The following is a 22,926-nucleotide window of genomic DNA, read 5'->3' as shown; positions in this document are numbered from 1 at the left end:
TGCGTTCGTGCCGGGAGCCGGGGGCGGCAGGAGGGACGCGGGGAGGGAGAGAACCTCTGGGAAGCTACAGCTGATGGGAGTGAGACTTGAGTCTCTCGCTTAGGTAAGCGTGAAGTGAAGACTCATTCCCCGATGAGGGGGTGGGGAGGAGGGCGCCTGTAGCCAGCTGGAGTCTGTGGCCTTGGAAAGCCCTCGGCGGAGGCTCGGGCTCTTCCTCCCTACCCAAGGGGAAGGAGAAGCCGGACTGCCCAGCTGGCAAAGGTTATCGGGGGAATGAGGCGGAGCAGATGTTATCACTCCTGCCCCTCCAGGAGGACGGCGCGAAACCGCCCAACCTTGGGGGGAAGCTCTGTGAGAGAGAGAGAGACCTCGGCACCGAGGGCGAACAGTCAGCAGATTACTTAGTTCTGCCTTTGCTGCTGAGTCACTCGGTCTTATTCTCAACAATTGGTTATTTAACTAATGGCTAACTCTTTGGGAGGGTTGGTATTAGCTATTCTAATGGTATTTGTCTAAGGTGGAAATGAATTAGACTCTATCTATCCATGTGTGTTTTTGTTGCTAAGACTTTGGTCTCTACCTTCCCTATTAAAGATCTTCAAACGCAGAGTTCGAGGCCCTGTTCCCTACCACTCCCTTTGGGGTTTTCTCTCCTTTTTCAATTTTCAGTTGTTGCGTCCTCGAGGTCTGGGACTGACTTTCTTATTGTATTCCCCAATGCATGTCACTATAGCGACTTAATAAATGTTTTTTTTTAATTTAATTTAACTACCAACTCATACCAGCTCATGTACTACTCTGCCTCAATATATCCTGTTTTAATGCTTCCCCAGTTAGATTTGCTGTTTGGAAAGCCAGGGCTTTGGTGGCTGATGGCTTTTGATGTCAGCTCTGCCCTTGGTCCTGATACCAACCCTGAGTTCTAGGCCCAAATTGCTTTCTGTCTCACGTTGGATATACTTATGTGTCATCTTTCTAGACCTCAGTTGTCTTTGTTCCATTATTAATAGTATTGAACAGAATTCCTTCAAGGTTGTCAGTGTTTTCATCGAGTGAGATGATTTTTATAAAGCACTTAGCTCATAGGCACTTGATAAATGCTTCCTTCCTTCCTTGTGTTTTTAGCAACCTACACAGGGCCTTTATACATAGTAGGCACTTAATAAATGCTACTAAATTGGATGTGATTGAATTCAATTAACAGTTTAAAAAATAATAATAATCTATTTATTCAAGAAATATAGGTCCTGCCAGACTGAAGCAAAGCAATGGGGTTGAATTTAGATCACAAGAGGAAAGATACAGACAAAAGCCCAACGTTTCCCTATTCTGTTTGGGGCCTCATATGTAAGAGGTATCCAGTAAGTTGTCAATGAATAAAGACCACTTTATTTTGGCATTTAGAGTCAAATCAGAATAGAAATACAAGATTATAGATTTAGCTCATCTTCCTGAGTTCAGATCTGGTCTCAGACACTACCTAGTTGTGTGATCCTGGGCAAGTCACTTAACCCTGTTTACAGATGAGTTTCCTCATTTGTAAAATGAGCTGGAGAAGGAAACAGCATCGCACTCCAATATCTTTGCCAAGAAAATCCCAAAATGGGGTTATAAAGAGTCAAGCACAGCTGAAAAACCATTGAACAACCACCACCATTTCCATCTCCAAACTCAGTATATTGATACCAAATAGCCTTCCTTAGAAAGTTAAGAACCTAGAGAACTCTAGAGAGCTACTTTTTACTATTAAGCTGTTTCTATCTTCTTTCCAATTATCTCTGACTTTGAGGTTTTCTCCTTAAATAATTCAACCAACAGATTATTCAAAATTTACCCCAAATTTCCAACTTTGTATTTGAAGAGAAAAAAAAGTGTCACTGTAGTAGATACAGAATTAGAGTCCCAAGAATGGCCTCTGGTAGTTTCACATTGTCACCACCAACTTAATATTAATGTGTTTTTTGGACATGTCTTCTTCCTTATTTAACTGAGCAATATGAAAACCCTAGAATATGGGTGGAGCCAGAACAAGGGAGTTAAGGGACTGGCACTGAACAAGGAAGAAGAGAATGACTAAAAACAAAATTTTTGCTAAGAGCTGATCCTGATAATTTTAAGTCATTCCCTTCCCATCATAGAAGACAGTTTTGACAGATTTCTTTCAATCTCAACATTTGTCCTGACCTTCATGTTTCCTTAGGTACCTCATAGCAAAACATGTACCTCCAGGTTTAGCAACTAGATCGACAGAGTTCTTTTACATCCCTTTCTCTCCCCCAAACCTCTCCTAGGTGGAATCCATAACAAATAAATCTCCAATGCCTCCCATTCTCTTTAAAGCTATCTAATTTCAATGAGTTACAATCTCACTTGATTATTTCTTTGCATCAAGGAAGTCAATAAAACTATTGGGGGTGTTTTGCCTATTCATAAATTTCTGCCCTGTTCAAGACATCGCTATCATTGTCCTGGTCTTAAATATCATGTACAGAATTAGCCACAGGATTTGAGGGAAGAGACATCAAGCCCCAAAGAATCCCATTCCTTTCTCTAGATCCCTTCTGAATAAGCAGAAGGAGGGACAAAAGTTCTCAGACCCATGGACCATCTAAGGTTGTAAGCTGAAACTCTTGAGTGGTGATCACAGGGAGACCAAGACACTCCTGCCTTAGTGACAGAAGTCTCTATTTGGGGCTTCCATTTTTGTTCTCACTTCCTCCACTCAGGGTATGTACCAGAGAGTGCTATTTTTGCCATACATTTTTGTATTCTGTTTCCTAGGTCACAAAAAGACAAGTGTTTATTGTTGTTGTCTTCGGGAAGGAAAAGAAAAACATAGAAATGTAGCTGGGAATAGTGCAGGCTGGTGGGTGAGCCACTGGGGAGATGCTCTGCTCCTGGATACTGCATAAAGAAAGAAAGAGGCTTCTTTGAGTCACATTAGGGTTTCAACAGTGTCCCTTTGTTTCCTTAGAGAAGCAAGGGCATGGTACCACCATCCCTGTCTATCAGTCAGGACTGTCCAGCTCCTAATTATTCAGAGTCAAATCCAAAGTCCTTAACCTGGCATTCCAGGCCTTTGCAATTTGACCACTTGTGGTTACTCCAATATTATCTCCCATTCCCTTCCAAGGCTCATTCTTCTCTGGCTAAACTTATTAACTCACTGTTTTCTGAACTCACTGAGAGCATTGCAGTCTCTAGTCTCCATTTATAACATTCTGCAACTTGGTTTTCTAAAAGATACCTTCTCTTCTCTTCTTATCCTCTCTACCAACATTTAGCCTAACTTATACCACTAGGAATCAGGTGGTATTCATGGTTTCATCTTCATGATTTCAAATCCAGCCTCAGACACTTACTAGTTATATGATCCTGGGGAAGTCACTTATCCCTGTGTGCCTTTGTTTTCTCATCTGTAAAATGAGCTGGAGAAGAAAATGGCAAACCATTCCAGTATCTTTGCCAAGAAAACCCCAAACAGGGGTTATGTAGAGTCAGATATAATAGGAAATGGTTGAAAAGCAGCAAAAGGCCTACTTCCTCTATGAAGCCTTCCTTCATCACCCTCACTTTGAATTGTTCTCTCTTTTTCCTGAATCATTCAACCACTTGTCTATGTTGTTCATTTGGCTTATATTTTGGTAGACTCACAGATTTAGAACTAGAAGAGATCTCAGAGGTCATTTAGCCCAGCACCTAACCCCCATTTTGCAGATCTTCAAATTGAGATCCAGAAAGAAAAGTGAATTGCCCACAATTACAGATTCTCTGATTTCAAAATCAGGGTTCTTTCCAATGTACCACACTGTGTTGGTCATTATCACCCAAAACATTTCTTGAATATCTTTATCTGTGAGTAGTCACAGGGAGTTTTAGGGGGGATGTTAAGAGACTCAGCGGCTAATTCTTTTGCAGGAGTAAATTTGTAAGGTCATTTTCCTCACAAAAGGTTTGGCAACTGTCAGTGCTGTAAAATTACCTATGCATATAACTTGTAAATAAAAAACTATTATTTAAAAAAAAAAGATCATTTTCCTCCCAGGTGGGCAGGAAAGGCTCTTGGGCATGTATTCTCAGAGAGGGAAAGTAATGAAAATATGTATACTGCCACTAAAGAGAAGTCTCTTATATCTTATTGTAACCAAGTACATCTCAGGGTCAGACAATGTCTAAGTAGATATTTTCTTTGAAGAAGAACTGTCATAGTTCACCAGCAAATGCTATTCAGGTGGACTGAGGGCAGACATTTGGATACTATTTAACCTGGAATATCCTCAAATTCCTAGGATCATAGATTCTCAGGGTCAGATTTCAGCAGTCATGTAGTTCAACCCGACCCTGAAAACCAATTCCTTTCCCCCACAGTGTTCCTAACAAGTAGTCATTCAGCCTCTGCCTGAAGCCCTCCAGTCAGGGGCAAACTACTTTTGCCATTTTTGAATGGTCCTAATGTTTAGGAATTTTTTTCCTGACATCAATCCTCAGTTTATCTCTTTGCAACTTCTACCCATTGTTGGTTGTGCCCACTGAAGCCAAGCTTAGCAACTCTAATCCTTATTATATATGATGGCTATTTAAATACCTGGAAGCAAATATTCTACCACCACCAGCCCTGTGCTCCTAAGTCTCCTCTGATAGTAAGTATTCCCAGGTTCTTCACCTAATCTTTTTATTACATGGACTCAAGATTATTTCCTATCCTGGATGATCTCTTGCTTATCAGTGACTTGCATTAGATACAATACTCTAAACCGAACTTGATACTCCATATGTTGCCTGAACAGAATAGAGTACAGTGGGATTAATTCCTCCCTAGTTTTGACCACTCTACCTCTCCGTGCAGTCTAAGATTGTATTCACTTTCTCAGATGTCAAATCTCATGATTGACTCACATTGAGCATCCATTCATTCCCCTTCCACCCTTTTCCCTTTCAGAGAAGATGACATTCTCATGAGCTAGAGCAATTGAAGAATACTTCATGAAAGATCTATTACTTCATCTGGATCTTAAATGATGGAATAGTTGTTCATTTTGTATTAGGGAAGCAGCAGGGATGTTGTCCGTTAGCTTCATAGAGGATTTGGTTAGGGAGCAGAGAAACAATCTAAGCAGCCAAATTAGTCAGTCACTCAATCAACAAGCATTTGTTGAGCATTGACAGACATTCACACCTTACAATTCAGTTAGAGACTTTCAGTTTCCTCATCTGTGAAATAAAGACTACAGCTTCACAGTATTTCTTTCATAACCTTTGAAGTATAGATGAAAGAATTTTTTAAGTCCCAATAATACTAGCAACCAAAAAAACCTAGAAATACTCTTCCTAAAAACAAAATAAAACCTATTTTTCTTAGAAGAATGAAGGATCATGGGATTAAGAGCTAAAAGGAACCTTGGCCATCATCTAGTCCAACCATGTCTTTTGTTCAGATTAGGAAAATAGGGCTTACATCTGGGGGAGGGAAGGAGGGGAAAAATTGGAACAAGAGGTTTGTCAATTGTCAATGCTGTAAAGTTACCCATACATATAACCTATAAATAAAAGGCTATTAAAATTAAAAAAAAAAAAAAGGAAAATAGGGCTTAAATAGAGAAAGTGACTCTGTCCTTAAGTGACAGAGATAGGATTCAAACTTTCATCCTCTGACAGTGAGCAGAGTGACTAACTAAACTACTTCACTTCCACAAGCATTTATTTAAAGATCTTTTGTGTTCTGGAAATAAAAAGTAAAATGAAAGTTCCTCTGACTTGAGGGAGCTCACTTATATTCTGCTAGGGATAGGAGAACAGCGTATGCACAAATCCGTAGATACAAGATGCTCTAGCAACTTGAGAGAATGAAAAAAGGCATCTTGGAGATGGCACTTCAGCTGAGCCTTGAAGGGAGTCCCAAGAGGCAGACGTGAGGAGGATGCACAGAGATGGAAAGTGGGATATTCTGTATAGCAGCAGCAAGCCGCAGAGTTTGTCTGAAACCCAGACTGCTTGAAGTAGAGTAATATGTAATTGGCCTGAAAATATAGCTTGGAGCTAGACTGTAAATGACTTTAAATGCCAAAGAGAGAAGAATGTAGTGTAATTCCAGAGGGAGCCACCAAAGCTTCTTGGGCAGAGGAGTGATCCAAGCACTATGAGAACTCCTGATTCTTTGTATGTGGCACAAAGTACATTGCATGTAGCAGACATTCAATACCCATTTATGGACCAATTAAAGGAGTATATTGTAAATGAGAAATCAATTTGTCCCAACCCCATTCTGTTAGAGAGAAGACTTGATATAATTGATAGAGTACAGTACATGAAGTCAGAAGACCTGATTTCAAATCCTACCTCTGACATTTGTAGCTATGTGATCCTGAGCAAGAATGCTCAGTGACTTAACCTCACTGTACCTCAGTTTCCTCTTCTGTAAAGTGAGAAGGAAGATCAACTCAATGACTTCTTAAGGTTCTTTCCAGTTCTAAATCTATGATCCCATGAGTTCAAGGCTGGTCATTCCACAGCCCTCACTAGCTCTTCTGAAATTCATTTGTGGTCTTTGAAATGAAGATGAGAGAATTCAAAATTCCCAAAAGGGGAAAAAAAAAACCCTAACAACTCAGAAATAGTATTCCTCATCAAAAACATTTTGCCTTCAAATGACAAAGTAGATGGATAAAATAAGCATCTGCCCACAATATTCAGTATGAATAAAATAGATGAAAAGATCATGATGACATGACTTAATTCTGACTTGGGCAGATGGGCCCCCATGTTTAATACATGTATCATTACTTGGCACTCATGCGTGGTGCTTTTTCATTTTAATAGCATTTCCTCAGCCTCATTGTCAGTAACACTACCATCAATGTAAGTTCATCATACAGTGGGCCTTTAACTCCAAAAATTTCACATTCTTTCTGTAGAGAAACCCCTCTTGATCTTTTTCATTCCTTTATCCCTATTTGTTGTCTAGGACCAGGAGGCCTTTGGAACAAAGTGAAGGTATATTTTCTTCCCCTAGGATGGGAGATGGCCACATTGTGGTCTCTGAATAGAAGACAATTCTACAGGGGTTGGGGTTGGAGTGGTAAAATGTTCCAGGCTAGTATTTTGTTTTGTTTTTAAATCTAGAAAATGACTGGGTTTTCACGGGTGAGTTGGGGAGGGGGGGAAGGGATGTCTGTCTAGTATGTTTAAAAATACTCAGTAGAGTACACGCTTGAAGAAACCCTTACATCTCCAGCATCCGTTTGCTGGAGCTGTGGTCATGTGCCCCAGCATGTTGTTTTTTCCTTGCCTGCGTGCAGCTGGTTTTGGCTTGGCCATGGATACCACCATGCCAGAGTTCATGTGGTTATCCAAAGCAGCAAAGAATTTCCCAGAATGCTTTGAGAAACCTGAGACATTGAATGGCTTTCAGCATTTATTGATGTGGTCCACTCCAGGAAATAGCAGTGCGTCAATAAATATTTTTAGTCAGGAAACTGGGGTTTAAATGGTAGCCTTAGGGTTTGGGGGAAAGGCACAAGGGGTTGCTGGGAGAGAGCCTACAAGTCATGAGTGCTGAGAGCCAAATACCTGGCTTGAAGAGGGCTAGCCACTGAACTGGAGCCAGGCATTGTATGCTGGCAGAAGGTACAAAGGCTTATGGAAGAATGGGAGGTAAAAGGAACAGCCAGTTTCCACTGGACAGGGCAGAGCTTCTTAGTGTAGTGCAGGGATTGGCAACCTGGGCAGGAATGCCAAAGGTAACAGAGAAGAGTTGACTTTTTTGTGGCATGGGGTGGGGGCAGACTGGGTGCCAACACCATGCTCTGGGTCTCCTTATAAGACCTGCCCCTGTTCACGCGTCGTTAGAGACCTTCCCCATTTGCCAGGAGAGTCAGCTTTCCCTCTCCACCCCTGGACTTCATGAGAAAATCATCGACACAGCCATTAAATGCTTTCAGTCCCCTGCTTCAACGAGACAGGAGGGATATTGGATGTCCATTGATTCAGAGCTCCCATTGCTCGATAAACCCAAGGAGGTCAATAACAGGGAAGAAAAGGGGCGGTACCTAAAACAAGATATTCATAGTTACACTTTTTATAGGAGCAAAGAACTAGAAACAAAGTGCCCTTCGGTTAAAGAAAAACTAAACAAATTGTGATATGTGGGGATAACGAAATATTACTTTATTGTAAGAAACAAGGATATGAAGAATTCAGAGAAACATAGGAAGATGTTTGTGAACTGGCCCAGAGTACAGTAAGCAGAACCAAGAAAAAATAGCATGGCCTATGACCACAGTGAAGTAAAAAGGCATAATTATAACAACCTGGAAAAGAGAAGAGAAAAATAAATCTCTCCCTGCTTTTCAAAAGCAGTAGACTATGGATGTGAAATGTTGCACATGCTATTTATTAGATGTCATGATTGTGTTAATTGGTTTTGCTGGATCGCTTTTTTCTTTCTATTTTTTTTATTATTCATTGTAAGGGATGACTCACTATGTTAGAAAGGTTATTCATTCAGAAATGAAGGTGATGCTAAAGGTAAAAAAAAAATATAATAAAAATAAGATATGGGGGAAAGGGAGGCTTTAGAGTTCATGTTTTCCTTCTAGCTTCTCTATTATGTAGGCCTGATTATGTCATCTTGGTTTCTCCTGTTTTGATATAGGATGGTAATGGCTTCCCTTCTCTCTCTCCCTCTCTCTTCCCCTCTCTCTCTCTCTCTCTCTCTCTCTCTCTCTCTCTCTCTCTTTCTCTCTCTTTCTCTCTCTCTCTCTCTCCTCTCTCTCTCTCTCTCTCTCTCTCTCTCTCTCTCTCTCTCTCTCTTTTTGGCTGAGGCAATTGGGATTAAGTGACTTGCCCAGAGTCACACAGGTAGTTCCAATAAAAAGTGAAAATCTATTTCTTATAATCCACAATCATTACAAGCTTCAAGGGCTTCCCATGAAGCAAATCAGTGAGACATCAATGAGTATCGTGTGCCTCCTTTTGAACAAATGTCTTTGCCTTGGATACTGTAGGAAATCTCTTCCAATATGACTGTACATTATACCTGTAATACAGGAAAACTGAAAATTCCTTTTCTTGAGAAAGAGAATGTAGGCCATGCTGCAGTTGTTCTAAATGGAATTTTGCAAGGAAGAGGTACTAATAGCAACATTCCAATGTCCTGAAGAACCTAAAGTTGGGCATTAATAATTCTAGAGCTTTCTTCTCTATATAAGATGACAGGCCATGTGACAACTAAAGCAGATGAAAGAATGATTTAACTAGTCAGCTTGTAACAGTCATTAATGGCTAGATTAAAGATATCTTAAAATTGGATAATAACTAATATTTATATAGCATTTAAGGTTTGCAAAGGGCTCTACATACTTTTATCTCCCTTGATTTTCACAACTCTGCTAGATATATACTATTATTATCCTCATTTAGAGATGACAAAGCTAAAACTTAGGCTATGTGACTTGCCCATAGTCATATAGGTGGAAAGCATGTGATGTAGAATTTGAATTCATTTTTTCCTGACTCCAAGCCCAGCACACTCTATTCTGGGCCACTTTGCTGCTCAATCCTGTGCCTCTGTTCAGTATTAGGTGTTATTCTAATTTTTTTTTTTATTTCATTCACCTATATCGATGTCTTACTTGCTTCAATGTGATGGAAAAGTGGCCCTGACTACCTCAGCATCAGTGTAGCATAATATTTAACAAAGCCTATCAAGCTATAAAAGCTTCAAATAGAGGATCAACAACAAAATTTACATTCGTTAAGTTCAGAGAAACTCAATAGAGGTATGCTGATAAATGTTTAACAACCAGATCTCTAAAAATCTATAACATGATTTAACTTTAATATACTTTGTTAACATCTTCTCTATCACTTTCTTATGAATCAGTCAAAAAGCAGATTCTAATCAATGATAATTCTGATTTCCAAGATTAAAAAGGTTCATACTGGTATGTTAATAATTGGCTTTCCCAAGCTAGGTTCTCAAATACACTTGGACACATCACTAGAAGGCTGTCAACAATTGATGATTTTTTTTTTTTCAGCCACACCAACTCATGAAACCATCTAATGAGATACAGAAAAGCTGCACTGGGCAAAGGAGTGCCATATGGCCAAAATTTAGTATTCACTCAATCTTGCTGGCTGGCTCTAGGCTGGAGGTGCCCACCTCCAAATACTGCCTTGTTGTTCCCATTCCACACACCTCCCAACTTGAGGTTTGTTCTCAGGAACAACCCAAACCCTTTAGGCATCTATAGATGAATGTACAAAATATTTCTCTGAGCCTCATTTTCTCCACCTATAAAGGAAGAGGTTGATCTAGATCCCAATCTCTTAATCTGTGGTTTGTGACACCATATAGGATCTTGTGACTGAATATGGAGGTCATAAAATTATGATTTATTATCAGTAAAGGTTTGATTTGCATACTGATTTTATATACCTATGAACCCGAGATTACATAAAAATTTCTTAGGCAAAAACAGGTCACAAGTGGAAAAAGTTTAAGAAGCCCCAATCTAGATGACACCTTAATCCAGCCTCTAAAAATATTACCCAGTTATCCCATTTTAAAATTCTCATATATCAGACACACACCACACATATATTCATTTCTAGGAGACTACTGTTTTCCTCATATTTTCTCACTTTTATCAATACTTTGAGGGTATTTTTATTTTATTTTACTTTTTAATGTCCAGATTCTTTCTCTTCTTCTCCACTTTCCTTTCTCCAACCCCCATTGAAAAAACAAAAAACAAAACAAAACCCATTACAAATATGTATAGTCAAGCAAAATAATTTCCCACATTGCCTAGATCCAAAATGCAAGATGCCTAAATCTACACTTTGAGTCTATCATTTCTGATACTTATATATGGGCAGCATGATTCATCATGAGCTCTCCAGAATTGTAGTTGGTCATCATACTGATCAATTACTAAGTCTTCCAGAGTTGTTTGTTTTACATTATTGTTGTTGTTATAAGTTGTTTTCCTGGTTCTGCTCATTTCACTTTGCATCAGTTCATACAGTTCTTTTCAGGTTTCCATGAAACTTCACTATTTCTTTCAGCATAATAGTATTTCATTATATTTTTATAATATAACTTCTTCATCTGATCCCTCAATTATCTTCTGGTTTTTTGCCAACACAGAAAGAACTGATAAAAAAAAAAGTTTTGTACACATGGGTCCTTTTTCTCTTTCTTTGATTTTTTTTTTTTTTGGGGGGGGGGCGGTAAAGACCTAGTAGTAATATCATTGGGTCAAATATGCACAATGTAATAAATAGTTTTGGAGACATAATTCCCAGAATGGTTAGACTAGTTCATAATTCTACCAACCATGAATTATTGTACCAGTTTTCTCCCAATCCCTCCAAAATTTAGTCATTTTCCTTTTCTGTCAGTTTTGTCAATCTATTGGATGTGAGGTAGTATCTCAGAGTGGCTTTAATTTGCATTTCTCTAATCATGAGTGATTTGGTGCATTTTTTCATATGACTGTTGATAGCTTGAATTTCTCCTTCATATCCTTTGATCATTTATTATTTGGGGAAATTGATCAACACTTTGATCAACATCTGTTCAGTTGCTCAACTCAAACATTGTCTATTCTCCAAACACCCAAACGTCCCTCTCCATCTGAGGCACACAGCTGTCACATTTTCAGACTCTGTTATTGTGGAAGAATGTGGATAAATGGATAGATAGACAGAGATCCAGGAGCTTGGGTGGAGATCCAAACAAACTAAATAAGGTGAAAACTGCCAGTAAGAGCCTAGATTGGTTACAGGGGTAGAATCCACGGTTCTGGAAGGAAAGTGAAAGAGATGATGACTTGAATAGAGACTGCATAGCATTGAGATGATCAGAAACTTGGAATTTTTTAATTGGGATATCAAGAGAAGTCCTTATCTCTTCACCTGAGATTACATTCTATTAGGGATATGCAAGAACTATCCAAAGAACAAAATCATGTCTGTGAATATTTGAAATCCACAGAAGGGGGTGCTGAGTATCTTAGATGAAATGGTTGGAGATTTGGGTAAAAACTGTTTGCTGATTATAACATAAAGCCTTGAAAGGTTAAATTACTTGCCCAGGATATCAGGGACATGTACATTAAATATGACATTAAATCACAAGCATAAACACAAATCACAAATATCAAAATATATTCATCAGTTGTTTTAAAATAGGCTTATTTTCTCTTTTTTGTTCCAGAACTTTCCAAGATGCCATTTATCCTTGGAGCATTCCATAGCTTCAGTTTCCCCACATCAAATTTATGGATTCTGGTTGGGAAATTTTAAGCTCCAAGATGTTATGTAACCCAATAAGTTTGGGAAATACTGCTCTAAAATAAAAGATCATAAATATGAATCCTGAAAAACATAGGAAGATTCATGTCAACAAATTCAGAGCATGTAAAATAGCATAACCAAGAGAACAGGACAGGTAGGGATATGACTCAGGATGATTCATTTTCCTAAGTTCAAATCTGACCTTAGACCCTTATTAGCTGTGTAAACCTGGGCAAGTCACTTAACCCAGTTTGCCTCAGTTTCCTAATCTGTAAAATGAGCTGGAGAAGGAAATGGCAAATTACTTAAATTCTTTGCCAAGAAAAACCCCAAATGGGATCACATAAAGTCCAACAAATCTGAAACACACCAATCAAGAGGACAATGCACACAATGACTGTATTTGAAAATGAAAGCAATGCTAAAAGGCAACTAAATTCAGACTCATTACCATTATCAATCTCAATTCTGTAAAACAAAATTATAAAAGTAGAACTGGAAGGGATATTAAAGATCATCTGGTCCAACAGCTTTATTTGATGATTTAAAAAGGATGACACCCAGAGAAATTGATTTGCTGAGCTCAAAGCAAACAGTGAGTAGCAGAGCTGGGCTCTGAACTCATATACTTTCTCACTCCAAAAGCAGCCCACCCCCTAACCCTCCTAATCAACTCGGCTTTAGCAACAAATCGTAGTTCTCATCGCCTTCTGACTACCACAACTCTATACCTAGAAAAATCTAGCCCTTACGAATATGAGTTTGACCTTTAGGCTCTGCCCGTCTTCCATTTTCAATAAAATTCTTCCTAGTTGCCATTACATTCCTCCGGGACCAGGAGAGCCTCATACTCTCAGGATAGAAGGTTGAGAGCTTGGTTGAAGAATATTGTATGTGCCATCTCATACATTAGCTATTTCAGTTTCATTGAATAGTTTTTCTTAGTAATTACAGAGAAGGACAGATATATTCAGGTATGATTGTAGTGTAAGAACACACACAAAAAAAAAAGGAATCCAAAACAACTTTTCAAAAAAATAAGTGACCAAGTATGGAGTTATAAGTCTATAATATCAGTTACTAGGGAAGCTGAAGCTGAAAGATCTCTTGCCACAAAGAGCTAAGTGTATCAGGTGTTCACATGAAATTCATCATCAATACATTGAGCCCCCCAAATCAGGGAACAGTCAGAGACAGTCAGAGTTGCCATGCCAATCAGTAGGGGGAGAGAGCCAATTAGTAACTCCAGAACTTTGAGTCTGGGGAAAATAGACCAATTTTCAAGAAAAACTAAAATGAATGAACCAAAAGATGAGTTATACACATTTAGGTCATTGTTTTCTGAAGGATGGCCCTGTTCTGTGGTAACTTCTGCTACCAGGGACATTTACACTCCCCCCCACCCCATGTCTGTCTGTCTGTCTGTCTGTCTGTCTGTCTCTCTCTCTCTCTCTCTCTCTCTCTCTCTCTCTCTCTTTCTCTTCTCCTCTCCTCTCTCTTCTCTCTCTCTCTTTGTCCCTCTTTCTCTCACAGATACACACACACACACATTTTCATTTTTCATCCCTCCCTTTCTCCCTTCTTCCTCCTTCCCCAAGGGTGGCTGACGTCTTGTCTCCTATCTCTTTGCAGAAAGACTTTACCATGCGGGAGGAGCTGCAACGCCAAGACGTGGAGCGCTGGTTGGGATTCATCACCTTCCTCTGTGAGGTGTTCGGCACCATGCGCAGCAGCACTGGGGAACCATTCCGTGTCCTTGTCTGTCCCATCTACACCTGCCTCAGGGAGGTAAGAGACACTGAACCATTCTCTCCCTCAGTCTCATCCTTCAGGCGTCCAAGTGACCAAGTCACGTAGTCAGCCTTGAAACTCCCCGTCTTTACTTTCTTTATAGGTGTGTGTGTGTGTGTGTGTGTGTGTGTGTGTGTGTGTGTGTGTGTGTGTGTTTTTCTCAGAATACCAAGGGAGTTTGCGAGGTTGCCTTATATAGTTCTTTGGGAAGAAAAGGGTCAAAAACTACTATACTAGAATGATCTTTTAATCTATAGATTGAGGGATGGCTTCTGAGGTTCTTGCAGCAGAACAAGATTTACGATGATGAACTCTTTCATGCTCTGACACTGAGATGAACCAGGTGGCCTCTTATGTTCTCATCCCATCCTGCACGGAATTCTTTATTTCTAGATAGCAGTGATCTAGTGATTTTGGAGAAAGAAAACCTAGATTTAAACTCCAGCTCTGACACTTTGCTGTGTGCCTGTGAGAAAATTAATCTCTCCAAGTTTAGCTGCCCTTAATTATAAGACACGGATAATACTTGTACTATTACCCTCACAGGATGATGGTGAGAAAAATCACTTTCTAAACTTTAAAGTGTTACATAAATTTGAGTTTTTATTACCATTATGATGATGACATATAGTAATCATTATCAAAAATGTCACAAAAGTGAGAAAGAAGGCATATGATTTAGTTATTATTGGCATTTTTTTTGTTCTTTTTTTATTTGCTCAAAAGTATTTTATCTTTCTAATTACATGTAAAGACAGTTTTCAGCATTCATTTTCATAAGATTTTCTTGTAAACTTTTCTTCCTCCCTCCCTTCATTGCCCCCTCCCTAAGACAGCAGACAATCTGATATAGATTACATATGTACAATCATTTTAAACATATTTCCATATTAGTCATGTTGTGAAAGAAAAATCAGAACAAAAAGGAAAAACCACTAGAAAAAAAAGCAAACACACACAAGAAGGTAAAAATAGTATGTTTTGATCCACATTTAATCTCCATAGTTCTCTTTCTGGATGCCAATGGCATTTTCCATCCCAAGTCTATTGGAATTGTCTTGGATCACCGCATTGCTGAGAAAAGCTAAGTCTGCCATACCTGATCATCACATAATATTGTTGTTACTGTATGTTAATGTTTTCTTGACCATTTTTTTTAAATAATAAAATCATTTGTAGTTTTAATTGGAGAGGGAGATGTATCCTCCTCTCCTTGAGATGATTTTGTGTGTGTGTGTGTGTATAAACATATATATCTATTTTTTTTTTATTTTTACTGGTCTTAACATTAATAGACATGATTTCCTCTGCTCTTTCTTCAGTATATATTTAATCTGATCCATCTGATCTTCCTGATTTTATCTTGACTTCCTCATATAGCATATCAGAGATTGATGTATTAGGGTGCATAGCTAATGGATATGCTGTCACTAATGCCAAAAGTAGATTATTAATTTAACATGATTGTACATGTATACCATAAATCAGATTGCTATCTTGGGGAGGAATAAGGGAAGGGACAAAGGAAAAAAAATTTGGAATTCAAAATCTTACAAAGATGAATGTTGAAAACGATCTTTACACATAATTGTAAAAGTAAAATACTATAAGCTATTTTTAAAAATAGAGGGTAGCCTCCCTGTAGACTCCCTTGTTCAGATCTCTCCCCAAAGTAGATTATTAGAGAAATACAGATGGGTCTATTCCTTTTCTATCTGTTTGCTAAACTCTTGCCAGTTTGAAAAATGAGTGGTTTTTTTTGTGATGCTGTAGAATCAGGCCATATATTGAGATGATATAAGATGTATTAATAAATGCACAGAATAAATATTCAGTGGCCTCCTGATTATTAAGCAAGGTATAAAGTCATATGTATGCCCAAGGGATTCCCTGATGTTATAGAGAATATCTTGGATAAAGTCCATATGGAAAGACATCCCTGTAGTTGATGATATTCCTATCCACAAATGTTATTGTACTTTTTCATCAAGCTTCAAAACATGACAGAGCCTTCTAAATTAGTTCTTTGATTACTCCAAAAAAAAAAAAAAATCAGTTCAATGGTCTTTAGATATATTGGGCTCAGAATTATTAAGGAGGAACAAAGCAAATTGGATTGGATTTGGAAAGTTGTATAGTGTCTTTGACAATCCCAAGGTACTTCCCAACACAAATAATCACCTTTAAAAAAAAACAAAAAACAAAAAACAATGTGATGTTCTTTAGCAAATGTTAGAATTTTATTACCTTTGAAGAATTAAAATTATTAGTGATTCAAAAGGCAGTGGGAAATTTTAGAATAGTTATAATTTATAGCATATTTTCACCAACAAACTGGACTATTCACTGTCCCTTCATAGACAAATTGTACTTTCTGCCCCTCTGGATTTTTGTCTTTGCTTAGGCATAGAATGTCCTTCCTACCTGTTGAAATCCTGACAATTCTTTATTGACCCTTGAAGTCCTATCAGGTAGCTAAATGGCTACCTGATAGAATTCTAAGCCTACAATTAAAAAGACCTGAGTTCAGATGTGGTCTCAGACACTCACTATCTGTGTGACTGTAGACAAGTACCCTGTTTGCCTCAGTTTCCTTGTCTGTAAAATGAGCTGGAGAAGGAAATGGCAAACCACAGCAGTATTTTTGCCAAGAAAACTCAAATTAAGTCATGAAGTCAGACATGACTGGAATGACTGAACAGCAGCTTTCTATTGATCCTCATATGGCACAAACTCTTGACTTTTATTCTCCTGTGTCCTTATGAATACATTTATTAATGTCCTTCCTACAATGTGGCAACCAGAATTTTATACCATCTTGTTCTTGAATTAGCCTTGTTGCACTATCTAGATCTTTGTTGTTTGTCTTCTGTTAATTTATTGTTTCATGAATATGACTTCTTTTCCTGATTATATCACTCACCCATCATGGGTGTGATCCATATCTCATCCTGTGGGAATGCCCTGAGGAGCAAGGATCTAGGAGGCTTTGGACTTGGAACTTGGTGGGACTAAGGCCATGAGTCTTGAGTTGAACCTTCCTTCTCTCCTTGGGGAATTAGCCTAGGAAAATCACTTGTCCCTTCCTCTTATTGATCAATTCTTCCCAGATCCTAGAATGATTGATTCTCTAGAAGTCTGGATGGATAGGCGGGGTCTCAGAGAAGTCCTCTCCTATGTCCCTTTGCCTGGATCAGGTACTGATGCTATCCCTGTCCTGGTCTGTATAGATGATCCCAGGCATTTTTTAGCTATTATACAACTTACTATCTGGGTAGAACCTATTTCTTGGGTTTGGGGAGCTCATCAGAGTAAGCTTGAGTCAAGAAACCAAACACCCAGAAGATTTACCAGCTCCAGCCCCTCTTGCTTCTGCTGAAGTTGGAATTCATCTTGGCAGTTGTGCTACAGTGGTACTGTGCTACAATTCATAAGGACATATAAGAGTCAGCTCAGTAGAGCAGAAAGAATGCACTAGCAATCAGAAGATGTGGGTTCAAATCTCAGCTAATAAATACCTGAAGCCAATTTGAATTCACAAAGAAGAGTCTTCTTCCAGGTGCATTACTCTATCCACTGAGCCATTTAGCTGCCCTTGCAGATATTTTCCCTGGAGCACACCTGCAGGAACAGGATACCTGTCTTCAGTTAATAGGAAGACTATCACATGGAAGAGAGATTGTTCCATTTATCCCCAGAGGGCAGAACCAACAGAATAGAGGTAGTTGCAGAGAGAAATTGACATTATTTTTAAAGAAAAACTCACTAACAATCAGAGCTGTCCAAAGATGAAATGAGCTGCCCCAAAAGATGGAGGGTTCCTTCCTCACTAGAATTCTTCATATGGTGAGTGACTGCCTGTTGTATCTAATAAAGGGATTTTTCCATCAGATATGAATTAAAGTACATGTCATCTGAAGTCTCCTCCAGTTTGGGAATTCTGTGATTCTGAGAGAGACATATTGAGTAGCTGGAAGGCATAATGTTGAGTTCAAATTGGAGATGCTTTGAGCTGAACTTGTATGTTCAGATTTGTTATAGGAGGCAATAGGGAGCCATCAGTGAGTATATTTGGCAGAGCAGAAGGTGGATCATGCAAGCAAAGAGGAAATAAGGTTCAAAGTTTATCTCCCTGAGATATTGCCATTTTTCCTCTGAACTCCAAATGATGAGCCCTGGCTGTGTCTCCCCCGAGTTTCCTTTTTATGTCTCCTGCCCATAGTCTGCAGGAAGAAATGACAGGTGGCTTTCCTGTGATGAGACCCAGCTGAGGGGATGAAAGAGCCTATGTCAGCTGCTCAAGTAGATGGTCCCTGACACTGCATCTTCCCAGCCAGCCTGTTTATTCCAAGTGATGTGAAATCAGGTAGGACTGTCCCAGTCCTCCCAAATTTGGGACATGATGAGTGATGGGATCATCTCTGGTAATGAAAAGAGACTTGTGTTGATCCATTCTTGGCGAGAACTGAAGGTCTGGGCTTCAGGGACACTGCCCAGCCACTAAGCTGGAAAATGAAGATTGCCTTGGAGTTCTTGATGAGGGAGGATGGAGTAGGGGCTGTTCATGACTGAGTTTTGCCTACATTTGTTATACAGAAGGTTTTCCCTTTTGGGAAAGTGAGACAGTGAAACAGGATCTGTTTTGTTTTTAATTACATTAGTAACAACAACAAAAAAAAAAGGTATAAAGAAAATAGAAGTCAGCATCTAAAGTGAGAAACTGAGAAGTACCCTCAATAAAGGGAGAAACTGAGGTAAGGTAAATAGAACCTTAAGAAAGATTACTAGGTCTGGGCATTAGGAGATGTGGGTTAGAATCCTCTGTGCCACCTAATTGTGTCATCTTCCCTTCTCAAAGCCTCAGTTTCTGTATCTGAAACATGGCAATGAGATTAGAGAAGGGGAGGGGAAGAGGGTAGCTTAAGTGATCTCTTAGGTTCTTTTTCCAGCTCTGAATAATTTGCTGTGATACTCTGGTCATTTAGCCTTTTGCCAGCAGTGACCCTGAAATGGATCCAGCCTGCAGTGGTTCTATCAGTTGCTGAACCTGCTGGTTTAAACTGCTCCTTAAACAGATTTTCTGTCCTGTTCCCTGAGGGATATTTCTATTCTCAGTTATACTTGAACATAGCCAAATCTCACTAAATCAAACTACTTGAAAAGAAAATATGAGTCTGTGATAATTGAATTATAAACTTCTGGTGTTTTATAGCCAGAAGGGTCTTTAGGGAAATCCTAATTCAACTCCCAATTTTTAGATAAACTGAGACTCTGATAGGATAGTTCACTTGCCCGAGATCTTATATCTAAACAGTGGCAAAGCTGAGACCAGAATCCATGATTCCTAATTCTCACACCAGTACTTTTTTTCCTAGGCTTTGGAGAAAATACAGCTCTATTTTGGATCCAGAGACAAATGATTTACAAAGTTTTATAAACCTGGGGTTCTGCTTTAATGAATAAATAAGAACCACTTGCAATTATTAGTCCATTCATTATTTGAAAATACAAAGAGTTACTGCTAAAGTGGTTTTTAAAGTACTCGAAAATGATTGGCTATCTTAAGTAGACTAAAAGCTAGCTTCCCAGCAACCAGATTCACACTATTCATTTGCTTGGCAAATTCTTTTTTCATCCAGAGTGCAAAGGTCAACTTCAGATGGACATAGCTTAACTCTCATGAATTCTAAATTAGTAGGATCTGAATTAAGGGTCATCTCTCAATCCCAGCCTGGCCCCCTATGACCAGCCTTCTAATTCTCATCTAGTCTGACACACCCTGCTCTCAATGGCTGACCCTGCTCACTTCATTTCCTCTCCTCACTCATGATTGCATTATTCTTTCATGTTAGTTCTTCTGGGAGGCTCCTTTAGGACTTGGACAGAGTACTTTTCCCTCTTCCCCATTCTTGAGCACATTTGTTGAAAATCTGGCTGGTCAAGGAAAAGTTGAAGTGTCTTTGTACTTTCCCCCACCACTTTCCTTCTCTTCTCGTTCAATCGCCCTTTTATTTTCCTCTACTTCTTCACCAATATTTCCTTTTCCTCTCATCTCTACACCCATTTCCTCCTAACATGACAATCTCTCCTCTCTCTGTTCTTCTTCTCATAGCCTAAGTATTCCTCAAAATCTCTCTGCCTCCTTGAAAGGTTTGGCTACCACAACCAAAGGACAGGAACAGAGGAAATGAGAAAAAGGGAGCTGAAAAATTATGCTTGATATCCGAAACATCGCTCGCTTAGGTTATGTACAACCCTTCCCCAGCGGAACCTTCTTTTCAGCACTTCTCTCTTCTCCTTTTCTTTCCTCTGTCTTTTATCCTCTCCTTTCTTTCTCTCCACTCTTCTCCTTTCCTCTCCCATCTTCTCCCTTCTCCTTCCTGGCCCTTCCTCTCTTCTTCTTTCCTATACTCTCCTCTTCTCTTTCCAGAAAGTCCACTAGCACCTCCATCCCTCCATCAGGCTTCCAAGAAAAGGCATGTGGTGGAACAGTTCCATTGCAGGCGGGGTTGGGAGCCCACCTAAGAAGAACTGGGTGGGCTCCTCAGAGAACAGTGAACACTTCTGGCTAATGAGAAGGATAACACAGAGGTCAGGCAGGCAGAGTCTCTCAGGAAGGGAAATTGCTCCTTGCAACAATGAGCGAGCCACATTTTTTTCCCTTTGGCTTGCACTCAGTCCAATTGCCGACATTGTTTTGGCTCTAGGGGAAATCTGACCTTGGGAAAGGGTAAAATGAAGTGGGTGTGGGTGGGGATCCTCTGGTATTTCACTGGGCAGAAAGATGAGTCAGGAGCATATTTTAGACGGACTTTTCCAGGATGCTTTTGCATTCTCAGAACTTTTTCTCTCTGTGCTTCCTCTTCTTGTATGGCTGCTCTTTCTCAGGGATATGAAACCAGGACCATTATTCACCTTCCCACTTTCAGTCCAGCTGGTGCTAACCTTTAGTTTCAAAATAGAGACACTGAGATGTTGGCAGCTTGAGAGACGTCCCCTAAAGCAGAGATTGAGCCAGACAAAGTCTGACTCTCCCACTTCTTTCTTCTTCCTTGCCAGACCACACTTCCTCCCTAAAGGACTAAGTAAGATCCCACTGGGCTGCTCCTTTGCCAGCTTAGAATGTACTACTCTGGGACTTTTGTTGCTTATAAAATAACCAGCAAAAGCATGGAAAGTCAAGTCAACAGTGGCTCAGAGGTCTCCTGATGGCTTGTATACAGAATAACGTCTCAAGACCTGCCTGAGATTCAAGGTCTCCTCTATAAATGGGGTCCATGGATAGATAACAGAAGGTTCATGAAATAGAATGGAGGAAGTTAGGCTAACTGAAATTTAGCATTTCCTTCAATTATGAATTTTATAAAACCCAAAACATTACTCTGATAGAAGGTCCCCAGGCTTTACCGTACTCCCAAAGTGTTCCGTGGCACAAACATACACAAAAAAGGCCAAGTATTCATAATTAAGTCTACCCCATCTTTCCATTCTAATTCCTCCTATCCTTCTACTATGGTCACTGATAGCTCTTCCTTCTCCTCCTTTTACATTCCAACCTGTGAGCTTTGATTTGCATTATCCTCCTGGGTAACGTCCTCATCTTCCTGTCTTAGTTTCTTCAAAACTAAGTCATTTAGGAAAGCTCTTTTGGTTTTCAAAACCAGTATTCAATAATCTTTTCCTCTAAGTTCCTAAAATCACTTTTTAGTCATCTGTCATTTAATCATCTCTTTCTTTGGGAGTTGCTGTCAACTAAAATAGGTATCCAAAGAACTTTGCAAATGTTAAAGCTTTAAGTAACTGGCAATCACTGTTGTTGTTGTTTAGAACAATTTATTTCATTTTATTTTTATTTTAACATTTTGTTATCAAGTATCAACTTTATTCCTTGTCTTCCTAAAACTTAAGTTCCTTCACAAGAAGAACCAAGGTAACTTCATCTATCCCTTTTTACAATCAAGTAAACACCAGGACAGGATTGTTGTATTTGAAAAGAAGTTTAATGTTATTGTTCTGATCATTTTAAGTAAGAGTCCATTTATTCCTATACTCTCTAGTGCTTTTGATAGGAATGGGTATTGGATTTTATCAAATACTTTTTTTGCATCTATTGAGGTGATCATATGATTTTTGTTAGTTTGGTTATTGATTTAGTCAGGTATGCTAATAGTTTTCCTAATATTGAACCAGCCTTGTTTATGTCGTTATTCTGCTGAAATATTTCATTATGCTGCCAAAAGACAAATAAGCATAAAATGGAATCACTTCTATCAAAAAACTTACAGTCTAATGGGGGATGCAAGAGGAAACTGAAGTATTAGGGAACATTGACAGAGAAATTAATATCTAGGTTACATGATACAGACTGGAAGTATTGATGAGAAGTTAGAGAAGAGAAAGATCAGTGTAGCTTGAGATAGTCAGTACTTTATGGAGGAGATGAGATGGTATATTAGATCTTGAAGGATTGATTGGAAATGATATAAGTATGATGTAAAGGAGGAAAAAAACAAAATAAACCATCATTAAAATTTGTCAAAATAAAAAGTTTTAGATAAGTGTCAGAAACAAAATCAAAGAAAAAATACAAAGGACAAAATGACTGTGGTTTTTCTATAGGATATTAAGAAGACTGGCTTGACTAGAACAGAAAGGATTGCTTGAGATAAAATTAAGTAGGACCTTCAAACCACCTAGACCAGTGGTTCTCAAACTTTTGTTTTCAGTATCTTTATCCTATTAAAAATTATTGAGGATCTCTCCAAAGCGTTTTTGTTTATCTGAGTTTTATTTATAGACATTTACCATATTGGAAATAAAAACTAGTTTTGA

The 22,926-nt window shown here is 38.9% G+C and overlaps 1 protein-coding gene across 2 annotated transcripts in view; it reads left to right on the top strand.

Annotated features, from left to right (window-relative positions):
- CTIF (cap binding complex dependent translation initiation factor) overlaps positions 1-22,926 on the top strand; it is a 478,113-nt gene that overhangs the window by 402,484 nt on the left and 52,703 nt on the right. For both annotated transcript variants that reach the window (XM_051969645.1, XM_051969644.1), the window contains exon 10: positions 13,936-14,091. In XM_051969645.1, coding sequence (XP_051825605.1) covers positions 13,936-14,091 — 156 coding nt within the window. The remainder of the gene's footprint in view (positions 1-13,935; positions 14,092-22,926) is intronic.

This window comes from Antechinus flavipes, chromosome 1, assembly GCF_016432865.1.
Source record: "Antechinus flavipes isolate AdamAnt ecotype Samford, QLD, Australia chromosome 1, AdamAnt_v2, whole genome shotgun sequence".
Taxonomy (NCBI): Eukaryota; Metazoa; Chordata; class Mammalia; order Dasyuromorphia; family Dasyuridae; genus Antechinus; species Antechinus flavipes.
Note: the sequence above shows the minus strand (reverse complement) of the source record. Positions and strands in the feature narration are given on the sequence as shown.